Genomic DNA, 24,815 nt, shown 5'->3' with positions numbered 1-24,815 from the left:
AAATCGTGAAATCTTTGAATATAAACTGCTCAAAAAAAGTTCGGAAACTTAACTTCGGTCAATTATATCTCCCCTTTAATAATACCAATTGGTATTGTGTTTTATATCATTTTTATCGTTGATTAGTCACCTTTACAACGAGGTACAGCTTGTAAGGATCGTGCATTTGTGGAATGAGCAACACAGCTAAACGTGTGGGTAGCGCCTCCAAAAAATTTGCCAAAATCACCCAATATGCTTCTGTTGGTAATCACTCTTGTTTTGAGCAACCTGTCAGCACACACCTGCTGAGAGGTGTGTGCCAGTAGTCACAGGTGTGTGACTGCCTCACAGGTGAGTGACTGGCACCTGAACATGGGTTCTGCAACTTTGTTGAGTTTGTACTCCAAGCAGCAACACTGACCCCATGGAAAGATGCCACGTTTGTCCCTTCAGGATAAGGCCCGTGCAATAGGGCAAGTGAAGCTGGTGTTCCGTTATGCAGAGTGACAGCATTATTTGGTGTTAGCCCTGGTACCATTTCCAAACTTAGGACCAAGTTCTGTGAGACAGGTGAAGTCAACAAGGAAGACAACATCCCAAGACCCCTTGCTTCACTGAGGAACCATAGATTTACAGGCAAGATTTGCACAACGGTACCAAAGACAGATGTCAAAGTTGCAGGGTCCATGCTCAGGTGCCAGTCACACACCTGTGACTGGCACACACCTGCCTGCAAATGGTACCAGGGCTGACAACAGGGCTGACATCAAATAATGCGTAATCTGCGTAACGGAACACCAGCTTCACTTGCCCTATTGCACGGGCCTTATCCTGAAGGGACAAACGTGGCAGTCCATGGGGGCAGTGTTGCTGCTTGGAGCATACATAAACTCAACAAAGTTGCAGAACCCATGTTCAGGTGCCAGTCACTCACCTGTGAGGCAGTCACACACCTGTGACTACTGGCACACACCTCTCAGCAGGTGTGTGCTGGCAGGTTCCTCAAAACAAGAGCGATTACCAATAGAAGCATATTGGGTGATTTTGGCAAATTTTTTGGAGGCGCTACCCACACGTTTAGCTGTGTTGCTCATTCCAAGAATGCACGATCCTTACAAGCTGTACCTCGTTGTAAAGGTGACTAATCAACGATAAAAATGATATAAAACACAATACCAATTGGTATTATTAAAGGGGAGATATAATTGACCGAAGTTAAGTTTCCGAACTTTTTTTGAGCGGTTTATATATTATTTTTTTAAAGAACATTTGTAAAATATTGTGTTCCAGGGACGTCCAGAAGCAAATATTTGAGTTACAAATGTTCGCTTTAAAAAAAAAATATATATATATATTCAAAGATTTGCACAAATTTCAAGATTTAAAAAAAATAGCACATCTACAAGCTCGTAGCGCTATGAGCTTATATATCTGCTATTTTTTGATTGCCAAAGTATTAAATAAAAAAGGTTATAGCTAATATCTAAAATGACACAAATGCTTTCCTGGATTGAACGGGTTTAAAGCAAGGCAGGAGATGTTATTATGAACAAATCTGGATCTTTTTACACATTAAACTAACCAGTGTCAGCAATGTGTCACTATATAGTGGCTACTGGTCCAGGAAAGATGAGGTAGGCTGATAATAAAGCAGATGACAGACATTATAATAATCAGGGTTGGATTTGCTGGGTGGGGGGGGGTGGGGGGGTCCGTGCCTCTGCTTTTGATATCCCCCCCACCCCCCTCTGGCCATTCATGTTTATCGCCAATGGGGATAATGTTTTATCCCTGCTTTCTGGTCAGACTGAATAACATTTTTAATACCGTACTTTTACTTGTAACTGAGTACGGTATTTCTATATTATGGTATCAATACTTTTACTTATCTAAAAAAATATTCCAGCACTGGCGATATCACAATTTAACCATTTGATTAACCCATTGAGACCTGTGTCACTTTAGATTTCTTTGGCTATTCAAAAATAGCAGATATACAAGCTCATAGCGTGGCACCGAGTGCCGCGCTATGAGCTTGTAGATCTGCTATTTTTGAAAAATCTTGGAAAAAAAATGTTTAGATTTTTTTCCAAAAACTGTTAGGATTTCTTTTTTTTTTAAGAACGGGCTCAGGTCTTAATGGGTTAAAAATGTATGTTGACCACATGAACCGTGGCATCCCTATTTTGTGCACATTTTATGAAATGTACAAATCGAACCCTTCATATAATTGTTAGTTCATAACGAGCCAAAGAAAGTTACCGTAGTGGCAATATTCACGCATGCTTGAAAAAAAGTTCAGCTCAAAACAAAGCACTGGCGCTTTTAGGCGGCACAGTGGTACAGTAGCTGCCCACCACCAGAGTCTGGGGGTTCGAATCCAGCGGCTTTGACGAGCATCTATACGGGGGAGGGAAGCCAGGTGGGGAGGGTGATATTTGTCACTCTGTCTGCACATAAATATAATCCTATGGGCTGGGGCGCCGCCTGTCAGCAGAGAGTTTTAGGTGGGAGGAGTAGGAGGAAGGCTCCACGTCCTCCCGGTGGAGGCTCCTCACTGGCAGTAGGATACAACAGCATTGGCATGACAACTAAATTGGGGAGAAAAAGGGCTAAAAAGCACAAAAAAAAACAAAAACAGTTAAACCACTAAAGCCCTGTTTTAGACTTTGGTGCACAGTGTCACATGAAATTCGCCGATCTACAAGCTTGGGAGCTTGTAGATGGCCTGTTTTTGCTACCTTCGAAGAATTTTTGAGCATTTCCTATAATGATGTGCCCAAAATATGGCGGACACCAGGTTGAAAGTGGTTAATTGCCCTCGAGGCCTTATACAATAGGTGCATTACTTAGCAGTTTGGTAATTTAATTAAGCATAAATAAAGCCCCACTACCGCAACCCCCCAAATACAAGTCTAGCTGCCTTTGTGAAAACGTCCATAATAGAGCCTCATAATTCCTGCTGCAAGCTGCATCATACTCTGTGAATATGGTACTGCACAGTGTATGATGGCATAAAACAGATACAGATACGCTGTCGCATAAGAAGTCCCTGTCACCTAAATGTGACAGTGGATGCTACAGCTCTGCAGTAGCAGGGTGGGCTACAGCTTGTGCTTACGAGGAGCTACTTCCCACTTATATGCTAACGGTATAAGTGAGATATAAACCAGATTTATCATGGACACATCAACAAAACCTTCCCGTGTTCCAGTATCAAAACAGCCATGTTGACAAATACAGCAGCTGAACAGCCATGTGTAAACAAACTGTATCAACAGGTATGTACATTCTTGCATTAAAGCAGCACTATGTAACATTTTAACAAGCATATAGCATATTATGTCCCACAAAATTAGAAAGTTGCATGTTTAAGCAATAACAATCATCCTTCCATAAATGTATAGACTCAGGGCGGGTCCCTGCTAGGGGCTTGACTGTAGTACTATGTGTCGGAGAGACAATGAGTTTCATCCTGGCATTTGCCAAGGCACCTGAGGCAGAACTGCCAGTCAAAGCGAAGACTGGCCAATCACAGCGCGTCCTCGCCGGACATGATTGCAGAGACTCCTGGGTAATGAAGTCAAAGACATTGGCTGCCATGTTATGTGTGTCCAAAGTGGCCACTGATACCCCAAACTACACCGGCCTAGTGCTGCTTTAATGTTCAAATCCATCAAATACACTGTTATTTACTACTCGTGTAGTCATCCTTCTATCGTCCAGTACTAAATGCTTTAACAAAGATAGAAAAATGAGGGAGTGCGTTTTGAAGAGCGCCGAGATGTCCCTCACGGGTCCTGAGCTTACCCACAGTGGAGGCTTCTTTAGCACTACATTTAGCTACTTCTGTATGGCTCAATTCACCTACAGTAACATTTCCTGATGGAGTCAAGCATCTTCCTCAAATGATGCAAGAGATATAGGCATGGTATAGGACCAGTCGCAATAGAAAAACCAACATTTAAACATCTGTTTATCCTCGTCAAATGTGCTTTTTGGAGTTGAAACACAACCAGCAGACACAGAAGAATATTAATCTTCTGGGTTTAGTGGGGAACCTCTTAATCTAAATATATACTTCGCACAGAATAGTATGGTAGAGGTTGGCGATTACGTTTTCTTGTGCCGTGTCAGAGGAATTTATTATTTTAATTAAAGTCATACTGTGTAACATTCACTTTATTAGTCTTTTTGGCGACACCACTGATGGCTCCGTTTGTCATTACAGCTGTCTATCTATGGTCTGGCAGAACTGCCATTCAATTCAGTTAAAAATAAAAAAAACTGAGGTATACCGCTCAAAAACGAATGCTGCGGGGGTCCTTCTAGCACCGAGGATGTTTTGGAAAGCAACGACGACGTTGTCAAAAACGTAATGTATTAAATAAATAAATGAATGAATACATTTCCAGTGCCTGCATCATTGGAGTGTGAGACACTCGCGACAACAATTCTGTGTGGAGAAGTTGTCAAAAAACACATGTACTGCATGTGGAAATGTTATTGTGAAAAATATAACAGTGAAAGATTATATCAAAAATAACTTGTTTAATCCAAAACGTTACACAGTATGACTTGCTAAAAAGTAGGACTTGTTAAAAAGAAAAGAATGAGTCATGCACCCCCGCCCCCCCCCCCTCTCCTCCTGTGAACCATTCCCTTGTGTTGCGAAGGCAGCTGGATCCATGTCATGGTAACGGAGCCTGGTTGGATGCTGTGAGGTTGCCATTCTCCACACCTCACTTGTCATGGACCAGATGTCTTGGGCAGATCCTGGTTCTCCGCCAAGTGCAGCTTTTGTCTGCAAAGAGTCAAGTTAAGGATTCACACCAGTCAGGAGTCTGAACTATGAACTGAAAAGAGAGATGTTCCTCAGTGGAAAATAGAGCAGTATGGACAAAATCAAATATCAAAATTGATTTTTTTTTTTACCAAATAACTCGATATTGATATTGTGATAGGCTTTCACAAAATATTTACAAAATTACATTTTGATAAATAATCCTCAGTAATGCCTATATAATAACGAAGTCGGTAAAGACAAAGAACAGTCAGAAAAGTACATCACTTAACCAGGGAGCCCCGAGGCTGGGTACTGGCTCCGGTCCCGTGGACCCACTCTTAACTGTAAAAACCTCTAAAACCAGGAAAAGACACCACTTATCTGAAATCCATGATATCTTGTCCCGTTACAATATTGATATAATATTGATACATTGCCCATCCCCAGAAATTAATGTTGTCAAGCAGCGTAGTTTGATTTTGATGGACAATGCATCATATGTAAAAAATAAATATATTATTATAATAATATTAATAATACAACATACAGTAGCACCGCACAGTCGTGCAACAAAATATAAATATAAATGTATCCTTTAGAATCTAACATCAGTGCATGGAATGCTAAAATTAGGAAAGGATACATTGAAGTGCTGAGTTCCTCCAGCTGTGGGATATAAATAAGAGACAGGATTAGGACAATGACATGAATAGAAACAGGTAGGAACTGTACTGTACTTGATGTGACGGTTACAAGTAGAAATAATCTACAAAAGGTATCACATAACAGCCCAGTAGTTTGGTTCTGTCATGTAATATCGTCAGCTCAATACTACAACCCAAATCTCCTCAATCAGTGATGTACAACAAATCTGTTTTAGAGAAAACGCACCAGTTATCGTTTCATCCACACAAGCAGGTGTAATGTAACAGCCTTTCTGGTTCCACACGGGTGTCTACAGCCAACTAATGTCATTACGCCTTGTTAGCTGGAAGATTCGTTATTGCGGGCAAGCGGCACCTTCGTGTGACGCACATTAAACCTGGTGTCCCCATTTTGGGCATGTCATTATAGGTGAAAAATGTCAATAATTGTCCAGTCCATCGGCTATTTTCACTTGTCAAACATATTTGTCGTATGACGAGGGGCTATAAATAGGGCTCAAGTGGTTAATGTTCTTGGCACCACCATCTGTAATGAGCTGAAGAGTTTTCACACAAACCTCACACATACTGTAGCTCAGCAGTTTGCTCCCGACACACTTTTCAACCCCTGCAGTAGATAACTACACCATTGGTTCTCAAAGTGGGGTCCGGGGACCCCCAGGGGTCCTTGAGGGAGTTCCAGGGGGTCCCCAGCTAAATGATAGATTAGGCACCAAATGGACCCTTATGGGTCTGTAACTCTGAGAGTGTACAAATGTACATTTGTACACTCTCAGAGTTAAATTGACATAGATTTCACAACATAAATTGCGGTCCAAGTGATAGAAATGCCATTAAATGGGGGTCCGTAGCCCTAATGCATGTCAAACTGGGGGTCCTTGAAATTAAAATGGTTGAGAATCACTGCTAGAGCCGTAAAAAAAATCTTCTCTTATGGGGGTCCCTGGCATATCTTTTGAAATGGGGGTTCGCGGGCTAATAAGTGTGAATTTGGGGGTCCTTGACATGAAAAAGTTTGAGAACCACTGAACTACACAACATGAACAGCCAGACAGCAGTCCTTTCCAACTCTTACAACACACTATGGATTCTGATTAAGTATTAGTATTTAGTAGGGGTGTGCCGATATATCGTCCCGCGATATATCGCGATACGTTTTCGCGACGATATGTATCGTTTTGGGAGAAAAGAAATATCGTTTTTGAAAAAAAAAAAAAAAAAAAAAAAAATCTTTTTTTTTTTTTTACAATCATAATAATCAGGCATGCAAACGGCCCCGAAGTGAAAAGAGTGACAACATGTTTTTTTTTCGGGTCAGGTGTCATACTATTTGGATTCAAAACGGCTATTGTAGCTGAAAAGCTACAAGTTTGCATGTCTGAATAATGCAAAAACAGAATAATTTGTTTGCATTTTCTTTTTTTCTCCTCCATATATTTTCATAATAAAAAAAGTGCGTATCGTATCGTATCGAAATCGTATCGAAGTTGTGAGCCAAATATCGTATCGTATCGTTTCGTGAAATTAGTGTATCGGCACACCCCTAGTATTTAGCATTCAGACAGTTACAATTATACAAGTATCCAGAGTGATTTACAAAGAGCAAGATCGGAGTAAAAATAGAATGCGAAGAAAAACAATTAAGTGCTACACAGTAACTAGGATACAAGGAAAACATCAATCCTAGCATCCGTCTAAACAACGTCATCTGCATAAACTAGAAAGTACAAAGAAACAAGGAGCGTTAGGGGGTGAGGTAGAGTCTGAAAACAGTGAAAAGGTGAGTTTTCACACTCACACCTCAAACCTCTAGCACTGGTTAACCACTTTCAATCTGGTGCCTCTGTTTCCCCCCCTCCCATTCCCTCAGGCCTGGTGATGCCAACCTCCTAGATGTCCCCACGACAAAGAAATGAACCTGGGGTGACAGGGCTTTCTCAGTTGCAGCCCCCTCCCTCTGGAAGTCACTCACAGTTCACATCAAAGCCGGCCCACTCTTGCCCTGTTCAAAACCTCCCTCAAAACCCACCTCTTCAGACTCGCATTCCCTACCTAATTCTAATCGCCCCTTCTGCATTCATTCTAATGTATTTGTTTTCCTAGTTTTTCTCGTAACAAAGGGGTTTCTTTTGTTCTGTTTTTGTTAAGTGACTTCGAGTACAGAGAAAAGCGCTGGATATGAATTGGATGTATTATTATTATTATTATTATTATTATTATTATTATTATTATTATTATTATTATTATTATTATTATAGTAGATTGGCTATTTTGACTATTCTCTGTAAAATGAAGTCAGTTTAAGTGGTTAAAACCCCCAACTACTCCCGCCCTGAAGAAGTCACCTGAGGTGTTTTTTAAACAATTTTCTTTTAACTTTCCATGCTGCACGAACTGGTCTTTATAACAGCACGAGCAAGAACACTGTATCTGCTGCAACTTTTTTTTAACCCAGCCTCACATCAGCACATTACGCAAATACGCACACACCTGCATTATATGATGCTAATGTTTCTAAAAAGAACATGTACACACCTGCATATGATGCCAATGTTTCCAAACATCATGTATATACCTGCTATCACATACGGCATCTGTATGTATCTTTATTTGTTTTATTTAACCCATTAAAACCGGGAAAGCATCTGTGTCATTTTAGATTTGAACAAAAAGCATTATTTTATACTTTGGCTATTAGAAAAATTGTAGATTTACTACAAAAAAATCTTGAGAATTTGTGCACATCTTTGAATATACTGTATATATTCTTTTAAATCGTTTTAATTTTTCTTTTTACTCAAATCTAACTGGAACAAATGGAATGGATATGGAACAAAATATTTTGATATGGTGGTCCGCGGCCAAATACATACTTTTGGGGGTCCTTGACATGAAAAGGTTTGAGCACCACTGATATAGAAACATACGTCTTTCAGAAAACTGTTCGGCTTCAGGTCTTAAATGGCTTAACCCGTTTTTATCTCTTTCCCTGTCCTCTCACTGTACCTCTATCTTATTCGTGATGTGACAAATAAGTAGGTCGGAGTACTAGGTCAGAGAGGCTTATTGCCCCCTCAGGCCCTCAGGTCCTCTAGTGCTGACCTCCTGGAAGTGCCTACAATGGCATATAAAAAACACAGTGAAGCAGCATTCTGCGACACAGGCAGACGAATTGGAATAAACTCCCATTACACCTAAGACAGGCAGCCTCTGTAGATAGCTTTAAAGCACAGCTCAAGACCTATTTATTCACTCTTGCTTTTAGTTGATTCTTAAATCTCTGTTGTTATTCATGTCCTCACTGTTTTGCCTGATTCACAGCCTTTTTTGCTATTTTTTTTAATGTTTGTTTTAGCTGGCGGCGTCCGGCATAGAACCCATGACCTTATTTATGGTCAAAAGGCGAGTGCTCTACCGACTGAGCTACCCGGACGCCGGGTGACAAAAACAAGCCTGATTGTGAATCACGTACGTTGCAGAGCAGGTGCTCCAGGTTGTGGTCGGAGGCACACTTCTTCTGGTCCTCAGAGAGCTCCTCCACGTGGCTGTCCAGGCTGAAGTGCAGCCGCGCCAGCTTCTCCTGCATCTCACGCACGTGCTCCAGCTGCTCAAAGCTGCACACCTTGCCTATACGGGAAACAAACCAGAGCTTTATCAGCCTATGCCAGCGGTTCTTGACGTGGAGTCTTCTGGGGACCCCCGGGGGTCCTTACGAGGTTCCATTTGTACACTCTGAGTTAAAGGAGAATTTCACCCGACGTTTTTTTTTACCTTTTTTATGATGTTATGATCTCCTAGGACGAGTGGTACAGAAGAAAAATAACTTCTTTTTTTTTGTATAATATATATATATATATATTTTTTGCTGAGATCTGATGTTCATAGTGAGAGTGACTATGCAAAGTGATGCGGCGGACCCGGGATGGAGTTATGACCTTTTTCTACTATAAATTTGAGAACCAATGAGCTACAATGAAGTCCGGAGTGTTCATTTAATGTCCTATTTTACTTTAAGAGTTAAAATGCCACCCAGGATTTTACAGTATATACACATTCCGCTAGCAGGAACTATGAAGTGTCACCTCTTTGGGTAGAGAGAGAGAGAGACAGAGACAGAGACAGAGACAGAGAGAGAGAGAGAGAGAGAGAGAGAGAGAGAGAGAGAGAGAGAGAGAGAGAGAGAGAGAGAGAGAGAGAGAGAGAGAGAGACTGGGGGTCTAATAACAAAGTCAAAGATCTTTCCATTGTGACATAAATAGCACCACTTGATCGCATTGTGTGCTGCTGTGGCCGGGGTCACTGTACCGTTCAGGTGGCTTCATTTTCAAGCCAGTAACTGAATATTCCCGGTGTGGTCCCCGGCCTGCCAAGGTCGTCTTACCCACTGGTCCTCAACCTGTGCAGGCCGTGACCCCCCAAAATAATCATATTTGAACTGGGGACCCCCCAAAAATAATCATATTTGAACTGGGAACTCCCCACCCCGACAAGTACTTGGAATGTTGAGGCATTACATTTAGTTTGATTCGGTTCCACAGATAAATATTGGGGAAAGAATAGCAGATCTAATGATGATTAAAGATGCTATTTTCAAAACATTTGCCTCTTTCTTATATTATTTGACAATTTGGCCAATGTTTGACCAGTGTGTATAGTATAGTTTGTTGAATACTTTTGATGCAGTAATGGTCTTTTATTAAGTCCTTAAATTGTCACTTCACTGTCATCTGTGGACCCCCCCACAAAATCAAGTGGGGACCCCCCTAGGGATCCTGACCCACATGTTGAGAACCACTGGTCTTACCGAAGGCCTGCAGCTTGCCGGAGTGGAAGTCGTTGAGGAGGTTCAGGAGGCCTCCCTCCATCTCTCTCACATCCGACACGTCCGTCAGGAAGGAGTGCTGCAGGGGGGACGACTGGGCCACCTTACTGGGGCCGGCGGGCTGCGGGGCCCTCTGCTTCTCCTTGTGGGGCCTGGCAACCATTATAGTGGAGAGTTAGCTGACACGCACACCGACAGCGGGTGCTGGGTTTAAGGGTTGGAACTGGAACTGCTTGCATTAGGGCTGTCACGATTATGAATTTAAGTTGACGATTAATTTACTTACTGCAATTAAAGGGGCTACACCATGAATAAAAAAAATATGTATTATATATAAATATTGCCCCCTAATACGTTTTAAACAGGTTGTAAGCCTAAAAAACATCCAGATATTTTTTCTCACAATCTGACTGTCTGTCATTCCAAGCTTTTTCAGCTGCAATACCAAAACGTCCTATTGGGCAGGGGGGAGCTACTGAGCAATTCTGTCTGGCCATCATCAATGCAAAATCAGGGCAAGTGACATCACTTGCCCTGCCATTCTGAAATGGCCTGTTCAGACATGCCCATTCAGGAAATCCATGAAATGAGCATGAATGACTGAATGTTAAAAAAATATATTTTTTTGGGTACAAGAGACACTGGGGAGCCCAAAAAATACTAAAAACCTAAAAAAAAATGAAATTCATGGTGTAGCCCCTTTAACTATTAAATTTAGTGTTTGGCATTGGACGTTGGAACATATGCATACAAATGTAATATCCGTTTGGTTTTTAGGCTTCATAAACAAAAATTGCACAGCCCAGACATGACAAATAACTTAAATATACCAATAAATTACTGACACATTTAATAGTATACTCAAAAAATAAAATAATAATAGTGGAAATAGCTGACTACAAGCTTACAATACTTTGTAGATCTGCTATTTTTGGAAAATGTTTGAAATTGTATGAACTTTTTTCATCATGGAAACAATTTTGACGATTCTGCTAAATAATCGCGATTATCTCAAATAATTGCGATTAGGCGATTATGTAATAATTGTGACAGGCCTACCGATGATCCACGGTGCATGGAAACATCACGTTGGAAACCTGAATTAGCCTATATAGCATGGTGTGCCGGTTCTACTTCCAAAGCACGACCAACAAGCACGGTCACACGGGTAAGAAGAAACACACAACTGTCTGTGTGTGGAGGCTCATGATGACAGCATCTGACTACATTCCACATCCACCCATTTCACATGTCATGCAACATTAATTTGCTAGAATGCATTCTCTCTCAGTGCTCACATATTGTGTCGTATTGCTTTTAATATTGCATATGTGCATGGACATGTTTAAGGTAGCAATGGTTATTATGATATAATAGAAAATCTCATATCCACTTAAACCCTAGTGTTCCTATTCTGGGGGGGGAAACATTCGCTGAAAATAAGCTCGAAACGTGTAGATCGGCTATTTTCAGCTAAAGGATTTCACCCGATCTACTATGAATCACCCCATTCAATGGAAAGGAATTGCTCCAAATGTTCCCATTCAATGGGGTGGAATTGTACAATCTCTGCAACCCCGCTCACCCAGGTTACCGAAATTACTCCTAAAACCCCATTTAATGGAAAGTCTTCTCCATTGGCTGTTCTCTCGGACACCCCGCCCACCTCTTTCAGACTCGGGTTACAAAAATTACTGCAGAAGTCCCATTTAATGGTATTGAGAGGTTGCCATGGTAACATGGGCTAATATTGCGGTGGTTTTAAATGCATTTTGATTATATAACATTTATATTGTCACATTTATAATTTATTTTTTATTTTCCCGTCCTTCAGTGAATTTATATGATTTTTTTTTTATAATGTATTTATTTATTCATTCTTTAATTTATTTTTTGCTGACCGAAATTGCGTTGCCATTGTGTTTAATTATTAATTATTTAATGATATTGATAATGTAATTTGGGCCATCGTGTTTATTCATTATTAAATGATAAAAATCAGTTTATTTGTTAAGTTTGGTAAGGGAGGGGTGTGGTGGATTGCTCCATTTACAACGCTAACATAAACGATCAGATTTCAAATATGAAGTGCTTAACTAAAGGCCACGGATGTTACAATTGTGTACGTTCCAGCTTGAGTACCCATATCTTCCGTATTGTTCAATAAAAAGCCTTTTAATCCGATCGACGGCCATTTTCTCCGTCTTTTCATCAGCTTTCAACTATGCGATCCTATCGGTTGGGAGGTGTATTGCACATTATAACTCTATGCGAAAATGGCCGACGATCGGATTAAAATGCTTTTTATCCAACAATACGGAAGATATGGGTACTCATGCTGAAACGTCGGCATGTATAACATCCTGGGCATTTAGGTAAGCACTTCATATTTGAAATCTGTACGTTTGTGTAGACGTTACAGTTGTAAATTGAGCAATTCATCACACCAGGTTGAAGAATGTCCATGACCGTCATCTTTCAGGCCTACCGCTGATAACCATTAGCACATTGTCTCAAAGTGGGGTCCGGGGACCCCCAGGGGTACTTGAGGGGGTTCCAGGGGGTCCCCAGCTAAATGATGGACAGGGACCAAATGGACCCTTATGGGTCTGTAACTCTGAGAGTGTACAAATGTAACCAAATGGACCCTAACAGGTCCATTTGGTTCCATTTGTACACTCTCAGAGTTAAATGAACATTGATTTTACAATATGAAAGTGGGTCCCAGAGACCTACATGCCATTAAATGGGGGTCCGTAGCCTAATGCATGTCAAACTGGGGGTCCTTGAAATTAAAATGGTTGAAATCACTGCTAGAGAGCCGTAAAAATCTTCTCTTATGGGGGTCCCTGGCTTATCTTTTCAAATGGGGGTCCGCGGTCTAATAAGTGTCTATTTGGGGGTCCTTGGCACGAAAAAGTTTGAGAACCATTGCATTAGCACATGAAGTCAATTCATTGTTTAATTTCAAATAAGTTTAATTTCACTTATACCACTTCATTCTGTTGATGTTTCTATTTTACTGCTACAGCAATTCATCACAAGGCTTTTTCTTTACTATTTAGCATAAATATAGTCCTGGTTATTTCTCCCTAACGCCCTAAAAAGTCCAAACGGGACTATGTGGTTTGCGCATGTGCAAAGGAACGTTCAACATGGTGTGGTGGGTGTGGTGGGGATTGCTCCATTTACAACGCTAACGTCCAGGTCATAAACGATCAGATTTCAAATATGAAGTGCTTAACTAAAGGCCATGGATGTTAAAATGGTGTACGTTCCAGCTTGAGTACCCATATCTTCAGTATTGTTCAATAAAAAGCCTTTTAATCCGATCGACGGCCATTTTCTCCGTCTTTTCATCAGCTTTCAACTATGCGATCCTATCGGTTGGGAGGTGTATTGCACATTATAACTCTATACGAAAATGGCAGCCAATCGGATTAAAATGCTTTTTATTGAACAACACGGAATATACGGGTATTTTTGAGGGATCGTACATAATTGTAACGTCCGTGGCCATGGGGTAAGCACTTTATAGTTGAAATCTAGACGTTTATGTAGATGTACGGGCCGTAAATGGAAAAAGTGCAAACATCAGGTTGAAGTGTCATGATATGAAACCTATCTATCCATCTATCTACATTGGACTGACACAAGTTAACGTGAGCTAAGAGACGTGGTTTAAATGCAACATAACACACATCACCACCCAAACAAACCTGGAAATATTCTGTGCATTTTCATATTTTGTTGATCATTTTTCGATAAGTGTTTGTTGAGAACGAGAGATTTGTTTAACTTTTCCAACCCCGTGACGTCACGTCAGATTACTTCCGCATTCCGCGTGTTCGTACTCATGTCTCTGTCAGTGTCAATAAAGATCTGACAAAACAAATGTTTTATGATCTATCTAAACGTTCAAATGTTTTAAAAAGGTGCTGACCCTATGGCCACGGATGTTACAATTATGTGCGGGCCCTTAAAAGTACCCGTATCTTCCGTATTGTTTAATAAAAAGCATTTTAATCTGATTGGTGGCCATTTTATCAGAGAGTTGTAATGTTGCGTGAGTGCAGTACACCTTTCAACCCATAGGGTCAGGTGAAAACATATGGAGAAAATGGCCAGCAATTGGATTAAAAGGCTTTTTATTGAACATTACAAAAGATAGAGGTACTTTTGAGAACCCATACATGATTTTAACATCTGTGGCCATGAGTTAATAATTTTATATTTAAAGTGTGAAGATTTATGTTGATGTACAGGCTGTAAATGCAGAAGTGCAAACACCAGGTTAAAGTTTCGCCATGACTGCCATAATGTATTATGGTTTCCAAGTGCTATACTGCCACGGACATAAACATTAAAACATTAAAACAGATCAAATAATTGCTGTTTGTGGTTCTATAGGGCGTTGGTGTAAAGTAACTAAGTACATTTACTCAAGTACTGTACTTAAGTACAATTTTGAGGTATTTTTACTTTACTGGAGTATTTCCCAATTCTCAGTACTTTAAACGAAATGATGCAACGCTGATATCGCTTTTGTAATGCATTTTATAATATTTAAGGCACCCCGTGTGTATTGTATTCCAATAATAATAATAATAATAATAAGGGTAATAATAATCATAATAATAATAATGTAATTATAGAGCAGTAACACACTGAAATAATAAGGGTAATAATAATAATAATAAGGGTAATAATTGAATGTAGAGCAGTAACACACTGGAATAATAATGTAATGTATAGAGCAGTAACACACTGGAATAATAATAATAATAATAATAATAATAATAATAAGGGTAATAATAATAATAAGGGTAATAATAACAATAGTTAAGCCGTACACGATAGGGAGTTCCAATAGAAAAATATAAGCCTCGTGTACAATATAGGCTCGAAGTACTTGCGAGCGTACACGCCCCCATAGTTATAATGGGGCGTGTACGCTTGCATATGGGTGTCGTGTACGGCACCTGTGCTGACTACAATTTCCCAATGGAGGGCAGCAGTGAGCCATTTGTTGAGATCTAATAGGCCCATCCACATGTTTTACAGATCTAATTAGCCCATCTACATGTTTTACAGTTCTAATTGCTCCATCCACATGTTTTACAGATCTAATTGCTCCATCCACATGTTTTACAGATCTAATTGCTCCATCCACATGTTTTACAGATTTAATTGGCCCATCCACATGTTTTACATATCTAATTATCCCATCCACATGTTCTACAGATCTAATAGGCCCATCCACATGTTTTACAGATCTAATTGCTCCATCCACATGTTTTACAGATTTAATTGGCCCATCCACATGTTGTACATGTCTAATTAGCCCATCCACATATTTTACATATCTATTTAGCCCATCCACATGTTCTACAGATCTAATAGGCCCATCCACATGTTTTACATATCTAATTAGCCCATCCACATGTTTTACAGATCTAATTTCTCCATCCACATGTTCTACAGATCTAATTTCTCCATCCACATGTTCTACAGATCTAATAGGCCCATCCGCATGTTTTACAGATCTAATTGCTCCATCTACATGTTTTACAGATTTAATTGGCCCATCCATGTTTTACACATCTAATTAACCCATCCACATGTTTTACATATCCAACTAGCCCATCCACATGTTTTACAGATCTAATAGGCCTATCCACATGTTTTACAGATCTAATTGCTCCATCCACATGTTTTACAGATCTAATAGGCCCATCCACATGTTTTACAGATCTAATTAGCCCATCCACGTGTTTTACAGATCTACTGTGATTAGTTCATGTGTACACAGACATCTATAGGTGCGACTGCAGTAAGCCACTTACTGTAGTTAGTTCATGTGTACACAGTGGTTACTCCCTATGGTCTGAGTATCTACAGGGCTGACAAGTAAAGTCTAATAGAGAGTATTAGAGTCTGCTAAAGCCTAGTACACTCTAGTCTAGCCTAGTCCAGCCTGTTCCATGCTAGTATGGCCTATACCACCTTCCCCTAGTCTGTTCTCCCAACAGGCTGGACTATACTAGTTTTGGTGCACTAGGCTGTACTGTACTGTACTGTACTGTACTGTACTGTACTAGACTCTACTGGTCTCTAATAGGCTGTTTTAAGCTCTAGTAGGCTTTGCTAGGCTTTGCTGGGCTCTATGAGGCTATAAAAGACAGTACTTTACTGTGGCTCATGCAAAACTATGGCTCGTGAACACAAGCTATGGCCCGTGTACACAGTGGTTACTCCCTATGGTCTGAGTATCTACAGGGCTGATGTAACCCAGGTTTCAAAAGGTTTTCAAAAGGTTTGTGTCACTGCTGTCTGTGTGTCACTGACAGAGTGACACACACAGTCAAACACACACTCAGTCTCACTCAATCAATCAGTCACACCAGTGCTTGCAATTGTCAATCATTGCAATCACAGCCACGCCCTAAAGCAGAGACAGTCTGCAATAGCAGAGTGAGGTGCACACCACTCTGAGGCTACTGCAGACTTCCACCCAAACTAATACTCTCTATTATACTTTACTAGTCCCTTGTCAGCCCTGTAGATACTCAGACCATAGGGAGTAACCACTGTGTACACATAGTGGCCAAATTATTCAAGAAGCCCAATAACCCTAATTTTCAGAACCACATGTTTGTGTGTGAGGAAAGTTATATGGACGCGTCCGGGGTGAAGAGCTGATCAATAATACGTTGTCCGATTGTTTCAGCGCCCCCTAGGGGCCGAGATAATAGTGAAAAACTGTTTGAAAGGAGTAAAAACAAAATTGGACACCTGTTTCTGGGTCAGCGCGTCGCCCCGAACGCGCCCATATAACTCTCCTCGCACACGGCCTTACCATACTCCTTAATTGGCTAGGGTCAAATGTCAAGTTATTTCGCGCAATAAAGCGATATATCTCAAAATCGATGCATTTTTAGAATCCACCTTTCGGATATGTTGTACAGCTCGCCAAGGCGCACGCATGGATGTCTTGTTTGTCCCGGTACGACACTCCTAAGTTGACCTCCTACACTTTCAGAAGGCACATAGAGTCTTATATCTTAAGACCATATCAAAGGACAAAGTCAGAAATAGAAGTGTGTCGTAACGGGACAAACAAGACATCCACATGTGCGTCTCAGCCAGCTCTACAACATATCCAAAAAGTGGACCCTAAGTCCTTATCGTATTCGAGATATTGAGCGAGATAGCGAAGCCGTAACCATAGCCAATTAAGGCATAATTAAATCATGATTTGATATTAGGGTTTGATTATTTCAAATTTTAGCATTATTTTACGTGTAGATTTGGAAAAAAAATGTATCGGAGAAATCACAGGCTTGGAACACCCTAAAACCAACCAGGAAGTGGCCTTTTGAGGCACTTCCTGTTGTCCGAGAAAAAAGAAACTTGCATATTTGGAATCAGCGCCATCACATTAGTCTAAAGCCAGAGTCTCGAAGAAAAATACAATTTCTAAAAATGTAACGAGGGTTGACCTTTGCAGTCTTTTCGCTGACCTTTGAGCTTTATCAGTGTCAGAAAAAATCAGGGCCGGTGCCAAAAAATCTGGCTTACTCTCAATATGGATTGAGAGAAGTTTCGGATTTAAAAAAAATATCTGGAGCGATTAGTTACAGATTTTGTGCTCAACAAAATCAGTTTTTTATACAAAAGTCAACGTCCAATCTTTTTGGTGACCGTTTGTATTTCTCAAGGTCCTAGAAAATCGAGACCTATCCCGTTCAATTCAGCGTCTTTTTTTGAGTCTGAAAAGGTGTTTTTTAATTTAAAAATAAAATATTTTTTAAAAATGTGAGAAAAGCTAAACTTTGAACTATTTCAAAAATCTATAACTTCTTATTAAACAATTCTAGACTATTGATGTAACCTACCATTCGACTCAATATCATATAAATAAGAGGGTGGAAGGGTCAAAATAAAATAATAATATGTTTGTGAAAAAAGCTTCAAGTTTACTAAACTTTAACGCTTGTTTAAACCACTTTTTAAGGGTCATACAAAATCTAGACCTAGCCCATTCGATTCAGCGTCCTCTTCTGAGTCTGAAAACGTGTTTTTTAATTTAAAAAAAATATTTTTGAAAATTGTGAGAAAAGCTTAACTTTTTTTTTTCAAAAATCTATAACTTCTTATTGAAGTTATAGATTTTATGATATTGAGTCGAATGGTAGGTTACATCAATAGTCTAGAATTGTTTAATAAGAAGTTATAGATTTTTGAAATAGTTCAAAGTTTAGCTTTTCTCACATTTTTAAAAAATATTTTATTTTTAAATTAAAAAACACATTTTCAGACTCAAAAAAAGACGCTGAATTGAATGGGATAGGTCTCGATTTTCTAGGACCTTGGGAAATACAAACGGTCACCAAAAAGATTGGACGTTGACTTTTGTATAAAAAACTGATTTTGTTGAGCACAAAATCTGTAACTAATCGCTCCAGATATTTTTTTTAAATCCGAAACTTCTCTCAATCCATATTGAGAGTAAGCCAGATTTTTTGGCACCGGCCCTGATTTTTTCTGACACTGATAAAGCTCAAAGGTCAGCGAAAAGACTGCAAAGGTCAACCCTCGTTACATTTTTATAGCCTCATTAAGCTAATCATATGGAGACCCACTGGACATAATTTGGGAATCCCCAGTATGGAAACAACTCTCTCAGGAGAGCAGTGCAAAGACTAGCCATGGTTTGTGTAGAACAAGGTGTCTCTGGGGAGGGGATGGGAGGCTGCCAAGTGGGATGAGACATCTGTGACAAGGCTCAAGCCCCATGCAGGGACTGCTGATGTTCTCTGTAAATCTTGTGAAATGTGCTGTTTATGGCATTCCAGAGATTTCACCTTATGTGTACCTAATGGCCCAGTAAGAGTATGCAGGGACGAGAGGAAAGTTGGATGGACTGAAATGTCACATCCTGTTCAGCTAATACCTTCATTCACAATTTTGGAGAATAAGTGACTATTTCTTTGGTTTTTTGTTAGATCTTTATTTGCTCAGCATACACCAGGGTTTCCCAAAGTGGGTGCCGTGGCACCCTAGGGTGCCTTGATGCCTGTCCAGGGGTGATGAAGAATAATTTGATAATGTTTGGAATTCACCAACATCACTTCAGTAAGTTTAACCACTTAGATCCACTATATATATCAGCGTTGCATCATTTCGTTTAAAGTACTGAGAATTGGGAAATACTCCAGTAAAGTAAAAATACCTCAAAATTGTACTTAAGTACAGTACTTGAGTAAATGTACTTAGTTACTTTACACCAACGCCCTATAGAACCACAAACAGCAATTATTTGATCTGTTTTAATGTTTTAATGTTTATGTCCGGTGGCAGTATAGCACTTGGAAACCATAATACATTATGGCAGTCATGGCGAAACTTTAACCTGGTGTTTGCACTTCTGCATTTACAGCCTGTACATCAACATAAATCTTCACACTTTAAATATAAAATTATTAACTCATGGCCACAGATGTTAAAATCATGTATGGGTTCTCAAAAGTACCTCTATCTTTTGTAATGTTCAATAAAAAGCCTTTTAATCCAATTGCTGGCCATTTTCTCCATATGTTTTCACCTGACCCTATGGGTTGAAAGGTGTACTGCACTCACGCAACATTACAACTCTCTGATAAAATGGCCACCAATCAGATTAAAATGCTTTTTATTAAACAATACGGAAGATACGGGTACTTTTAAGGGCCCGCACATAATTGTAACATCCGTGGCCATAGGGTCAGCACCTTTTTAAAACATTTGAACGTTTAGATAGATCATAAAACATTTGTTTTGTCAGATCTTTATTGACACTGACAGAGACATGAGTACGAACACGCGGAATGCGGAAGTAATCTGACGTGACGTCACGGGGTTGGAAAAGTTAAACAAATCTCTCGTTCTCAACAAACACTTATCGAAAAATGATCAACAAAATATGAAAATGCACAGAATATTTCCAGGTTTGTTTGGGTGGTGATGTGTGTTATGTTGCATTTAAACCACGTCTCTTAGCTCACGTTGTGTCAGTCCAATGTAGATAGATAGATAGATAGGTTTCATATCATGACACTTCAACCTGATGTTTGCACTTTTTCCATTTACGGCCCGTACATCTACATAAACGTCTAGATTTCAACTATAAAGTGCTTACCCCATGGCCACGGACGTTACAATTATGTACGATCCCTCAAAAATACCCGTATATTCCGTGTTGTTCAATAAAAAGCATTTTAATCCGATTGGCTGCCATTTTCGTATAGAGTTATAATGTGCAATACACCTCCCAACCGATAGGATCGCATAGTTGAAAGCTGATGAAAAGACGGAGAAAATGGCCGTCGATCGGATTAAAAGGCTTTTTATTGAACAATACTGAAGATATGGGTACTCAAGCTGGAACGTACACCATTTTAACATCCATGGCCTTTAGTTAAGCACTTCATATTTGAAATCTGATCGTTTATGACCTGGACGTTAGCGTTGTAAATGGAGCAATCCCCACCACACCCACCACACCATGTTGAACGTTCCTTTGCACATGCGCAAACCACATAGTCCCGTTTGGACTTTTTAGGGCGTTAGGGAGAAATAACCAGGACTATATTTATGCTAAATAGTAAAGAAAAAGCCTTGTGATGAATTGCTGTAGCAGTAAAATAGAAACATCAACAGAATGAAGTGGTATAAGTGAAATTAAACTTATTTGAAATTAAACAATGAATTGACTTCATGTGCTAATGCAATGGTTCTCAAACTTTTTCGTGCCAAGGACCCCCAAATAGACACTTATTAGACCGCGGACCCCCATTTGAAATGATAAGCCAGGGACCCCCATAAGAGAAGATTTTTACGGCTCTCTAGCAGTGATTTCAACCATTTTAATTTCAAGGACCCCCAGTTTGACATGCATTAGGCTACGGACCCCCATTTAATGGCATGTAGGTCTCTGGGACCCACTTTCATATTGTAAAATCAATGTTCATTTAACTCTGAGAGTGTACAAATGGAACCAAATGGACCTGTTAGGGTCCATTTGGTTACATTTGTACACTCTCAGAGTTACAGACCCATAAGGGTCCATTTGGTCCCTGTCCATCATTTAGCTGGGGACCCCCTGGAACCCCCTCAAGTACCCCTGGGGGTCCCCGGACCCCACTTTGAGACAATGTGCTAATGGTTATTAGCGGTACGCCTGAAAGATGACGGTCATGGACATTCTTCAACCTGGTGTGATGAATTGCTCAATTTACAACTGTAACGTCTACACAAACGTACAGATTTCAAATATGAAGTGCTTACCTAAATGCCCAGGATGTTATACATGCCGACGTTTTAGCATGAGTACCCATATCTTCCGTATTGTTGGATAAAAAGTATTTTAATCCGATCGTCGGCCATTTTCGCATAGAGTTATAATGTGCAATACACCTCCCAACCGATAGGATCGCATAGTTGAAAGCTGATGAAAAGACGGAGAAAATGGCCGTCGATCGGATTAAAAGGCTTTTTATTGAACAATACGGAAGATATGGGTACTCAAGCTGGAACGTACACAATTGTAACATCCGTGGCCTTTAGTTAAGCACTTCATATTTGAAATCTGATCGTTTATGTTAGCGTTGTAAATGGAGCAATCCACCACACCCCTCCCTTACCAAACTTAACAAATAAACTGATTTTTATCATTTAATAATGAATAAACACGATGGCCCAAATTACATTATCAATATCATTAAATAATTAATAATTAAACACAATGACATATAAATTCACTGAAGGACGGGAAAATAAAAAATAAATTATAAATGTGACAATATAAATGTTATATAATCAAAATGCATTTAAAACCACCGCAATATTAGCCCATGTTGCCATGGCAACCTCTCAATACCATTAAATGGGACTTCTGCAGTAATTTTTGTAACCCGAGTCTGAAAGAGGTGGGCGGGGTGTCCGAGAGAACAGCCAATGGAGAAGACTTTCCATTAAATGGGGTTTTAGGAGTAATTTCGGGAACCTGGGTGAGCGGGGTTGCAGAGATTGTACAATTCCACCCCATTGAATGGGAACATTTGGAGCAATTCCTTTCCATTGAATGGGGTGATTCATAGTAGATCGGGTGAGGATTTGGTGTAGAGGGGAAAAGGAGAGGCAAAGTCCCAAGGGGACTCCGGTCAACCATGTAGATATACAGGGTGTAAGTGGATATGGTGGTACGACTTGTGTTTAGACATACCATTTTGTGGACTACTGTCAGCGTCATTAATACATACAAAATAAGCCTAAAAAGACAAATATTGTGTTACACATCAAAACGTGGACATAGTTCTCTGTTGTCAAACTAGCACCATTCTGCACATTGGCTATTAATTGCGCAAGCACTGAGACATTGAGATATTGTGAGTATTGTTGTGTATACAAGGTTATTATGATTATGCATGCACTTCATGGTATCACAACACCTCCAAGGCCTTAAAAACAAGGCATGTCATCAGGATTTGTGTGCATGGGGATCTCATCTTAAACAAGCTCAGTGCTTAATGAGTCTCCCAGTTTAGTAGACCTTGTATTGTGAATTTTTTGTACTTCCATGTACTGATGCTCTCATGTCTTACTAAATAAAGTACATCAATCAATCAATCAGGGATTACAGACCTGGTGGTCTTTGGTGGAGCTGCGACCGTGCCCAGCACCTCTTTGGACTGCCCCGGCGCCCCGATGGACCTCTTGAACTTCCCTCTGTTCTTGGGGGAGGGGGGCTGCGGCAGACCCAGGGAGAAGGTGGCACTCTTGCTGGCTGGTACGACGGAGATCTTGCGCGGGTTGACCGGGGGCGGGGGTGGCTGAGGGAGGGAGACTTTGGGGCTCCTCTTCTTGCGTTTGTCCTCCATAGCTTTGATGTTTATACTTAATCAGTTCGACTGAGTCAAGTCCTGGGGGGAAGGGGGGGGGATTGGGGGGTGTAGGATGTCCTGAGATAACAAAGGTAGGAAGTTCAAAGCCGGCAACAATTTCCCAGCCAGGTCTTGACAGTTCTCTCCTGACCACAGAGGTCTGTGTGGAGGATATATAGAGGTGAGTTGAGTGTGCAGAAATGGTGCCAAACTTAAGAGGTTTTTGCAACTCAGATGTCTGCCTCAGGGTAGTAATTGATTTAATGGGGCTCTGCATCTTAACCAGAGACCCAGACAGTCTTGCAGCTTCCCAGTAAACAGCAGCTTAACATCATTTTAACTACAAAGAAATGAAGGACCTTTTATGTGAATAAAATTGTCATGATTTTGTCCAGGCCACTCATTAATCTACCAGGGTGAATAAGGTCCATTCAGACAAAGTAATGATTTATTAGCTTATATTCTGGCATGCCATCCTTCCAAGAAATATTTAGTCGACAAGAAAACCTGATTTAATCTGATTATGAACTGTATCTGAGCAGCTGTGCAACCTCTGTTTTTAATGCCATTAGGCCTACTTTAGAAGAAACCAATTACATATTTAACTGAGACAATAATGGCAACATAATTACAATAACAACAACAACAACAACAACAACAACAACAACAGTGCATTTGACAGATGGCTGAGAGAGAGACACTGGGATTAGATACAATGTAACGTTAACTGGAAATATGCGACACCAACGCGTCAAACGGCTGATCGTGTTCATTCTATGCATACATAACACATCACTATGATAAATTAACTCAATACAATAAAATAAAACCCTTATTATAAGCGAATATTGCACAATTAAGCCTGGAGTGGAATCAAAGGGACTCAGTCAGTACAAAGATGGCCACTAAACACCACAATGCGAACTTTACACGTTCAGATCTTTTTCATCTGCATTTGACTGCAAACCATAAAGTCAGAAAACTGTGCAATACAGTTTGTTATGGTTTGTAATAAATCCATCTCTTGCATGCAGATTGCAGATGATAATAATTGGGACTCCCCGTTTCTCTAACATGCAAAGAATATAGGACTTACCGAATCAATTACGCGCAAAGAAACACGCCTGGCGTGCTGGACAGGTCAGGGAGTCGGACCTTTGGTTCTGCTTGGAATATGTATATTAATTTAAACAGGATTAAAGCATTTTCATCATCAGTCTACTTATTAATACATTCTAACGCGCGGCATCAGTGCGCTTGTTGAGCTGCTCTCCTTTTCATCCTGTCCTTAAAGGGCCAGTACAACAAACCCCCAGTCAGCGTTGCCAGATTCAGTGGCAGATACAAGCAGACAGGCAGTGGTGGAAAGTAACTAAGTGCATTTTACTCAAGTAGACAAGTACTGTACTTAAGTAAAATGTTTAGGTATTTTTCACTTTACTAGAGTATTTATTTATTATTATTATTTATCAATAATTTGTTATTCTACTCCACTACATCTCAGATGCAATTTTTTTGTTTTACTCCACTGCAATTATTTGACAGCTTTAGTTACTAGTTAATTTGTAGATTTTGATTATTATTATTATTCCATCACTGCAGACAAGTCTATGAAAACAAGCCCAAAATAAACGACT

At 40.0% G+C, this 24,815-nt stretch overlaps 1 protein-coding gene across 2 annotated transcripts; it reads right to left on the bottom strand.

Moving 5' to 3' along the window:
* Positions 1-4,645: 4,645 nt before the first annotated feature.
* Positions 4,646-24,448, bottom strand: ccdc28b (coiled-coil domain containing 28B). Of its 2 annotated transcripts, none has more exons than XM_084045692.1 (6): positions 24,275-24,448; positions 22,940-23,256; positions 10,238-10,407; positions 8,906-9,060; positions 5,412-5,434; positions 4,646-4,786 (listed from the first exon to the last, which is right to left on the bottom strand). In XM_084045692.1, exons 2-6 carry the CDS (start codon positions 23,173-23,175, stop codon positions 4,732-4,734), a joined length of 639 nt encoding a protein of 212 aa, XP_083901818.1. In that variant the 5' UTR covers positions 23,176-23,256; positions 24,275-24,448; the 3' UTR covers positions 4,646-4,731. The 2 variants fall into 2 exon arrangements, with proteins under 2 accessions (XP_083901818.1, XP_083901819.1); XM_084045693.1 differs by having other exon boundaries at positions 22,940-23,217.
* Between the last annotated feature and the right edge of the window lie 367 nt (positions 24,449-24,815).

Source organism: Gymnoscopelus microlampas (genome assembly GCF_963454915.1).
Source record: "Gymnoscopelus microlampas genome assembly, chromosome: 20".
NCBI classification, from domain to species: Eukaryota; Metazoa; Chordata; class Actinopteri; order Myctophiformes; family Myctophidae; genus Gymnoscopelus; species Gymnoscopelus microlampas.
The sequence above is the reverse complement of the archived record's forward strand: the minus strand, read 5'-3'. Positions and strand labels throughout refer to the sequence as shown.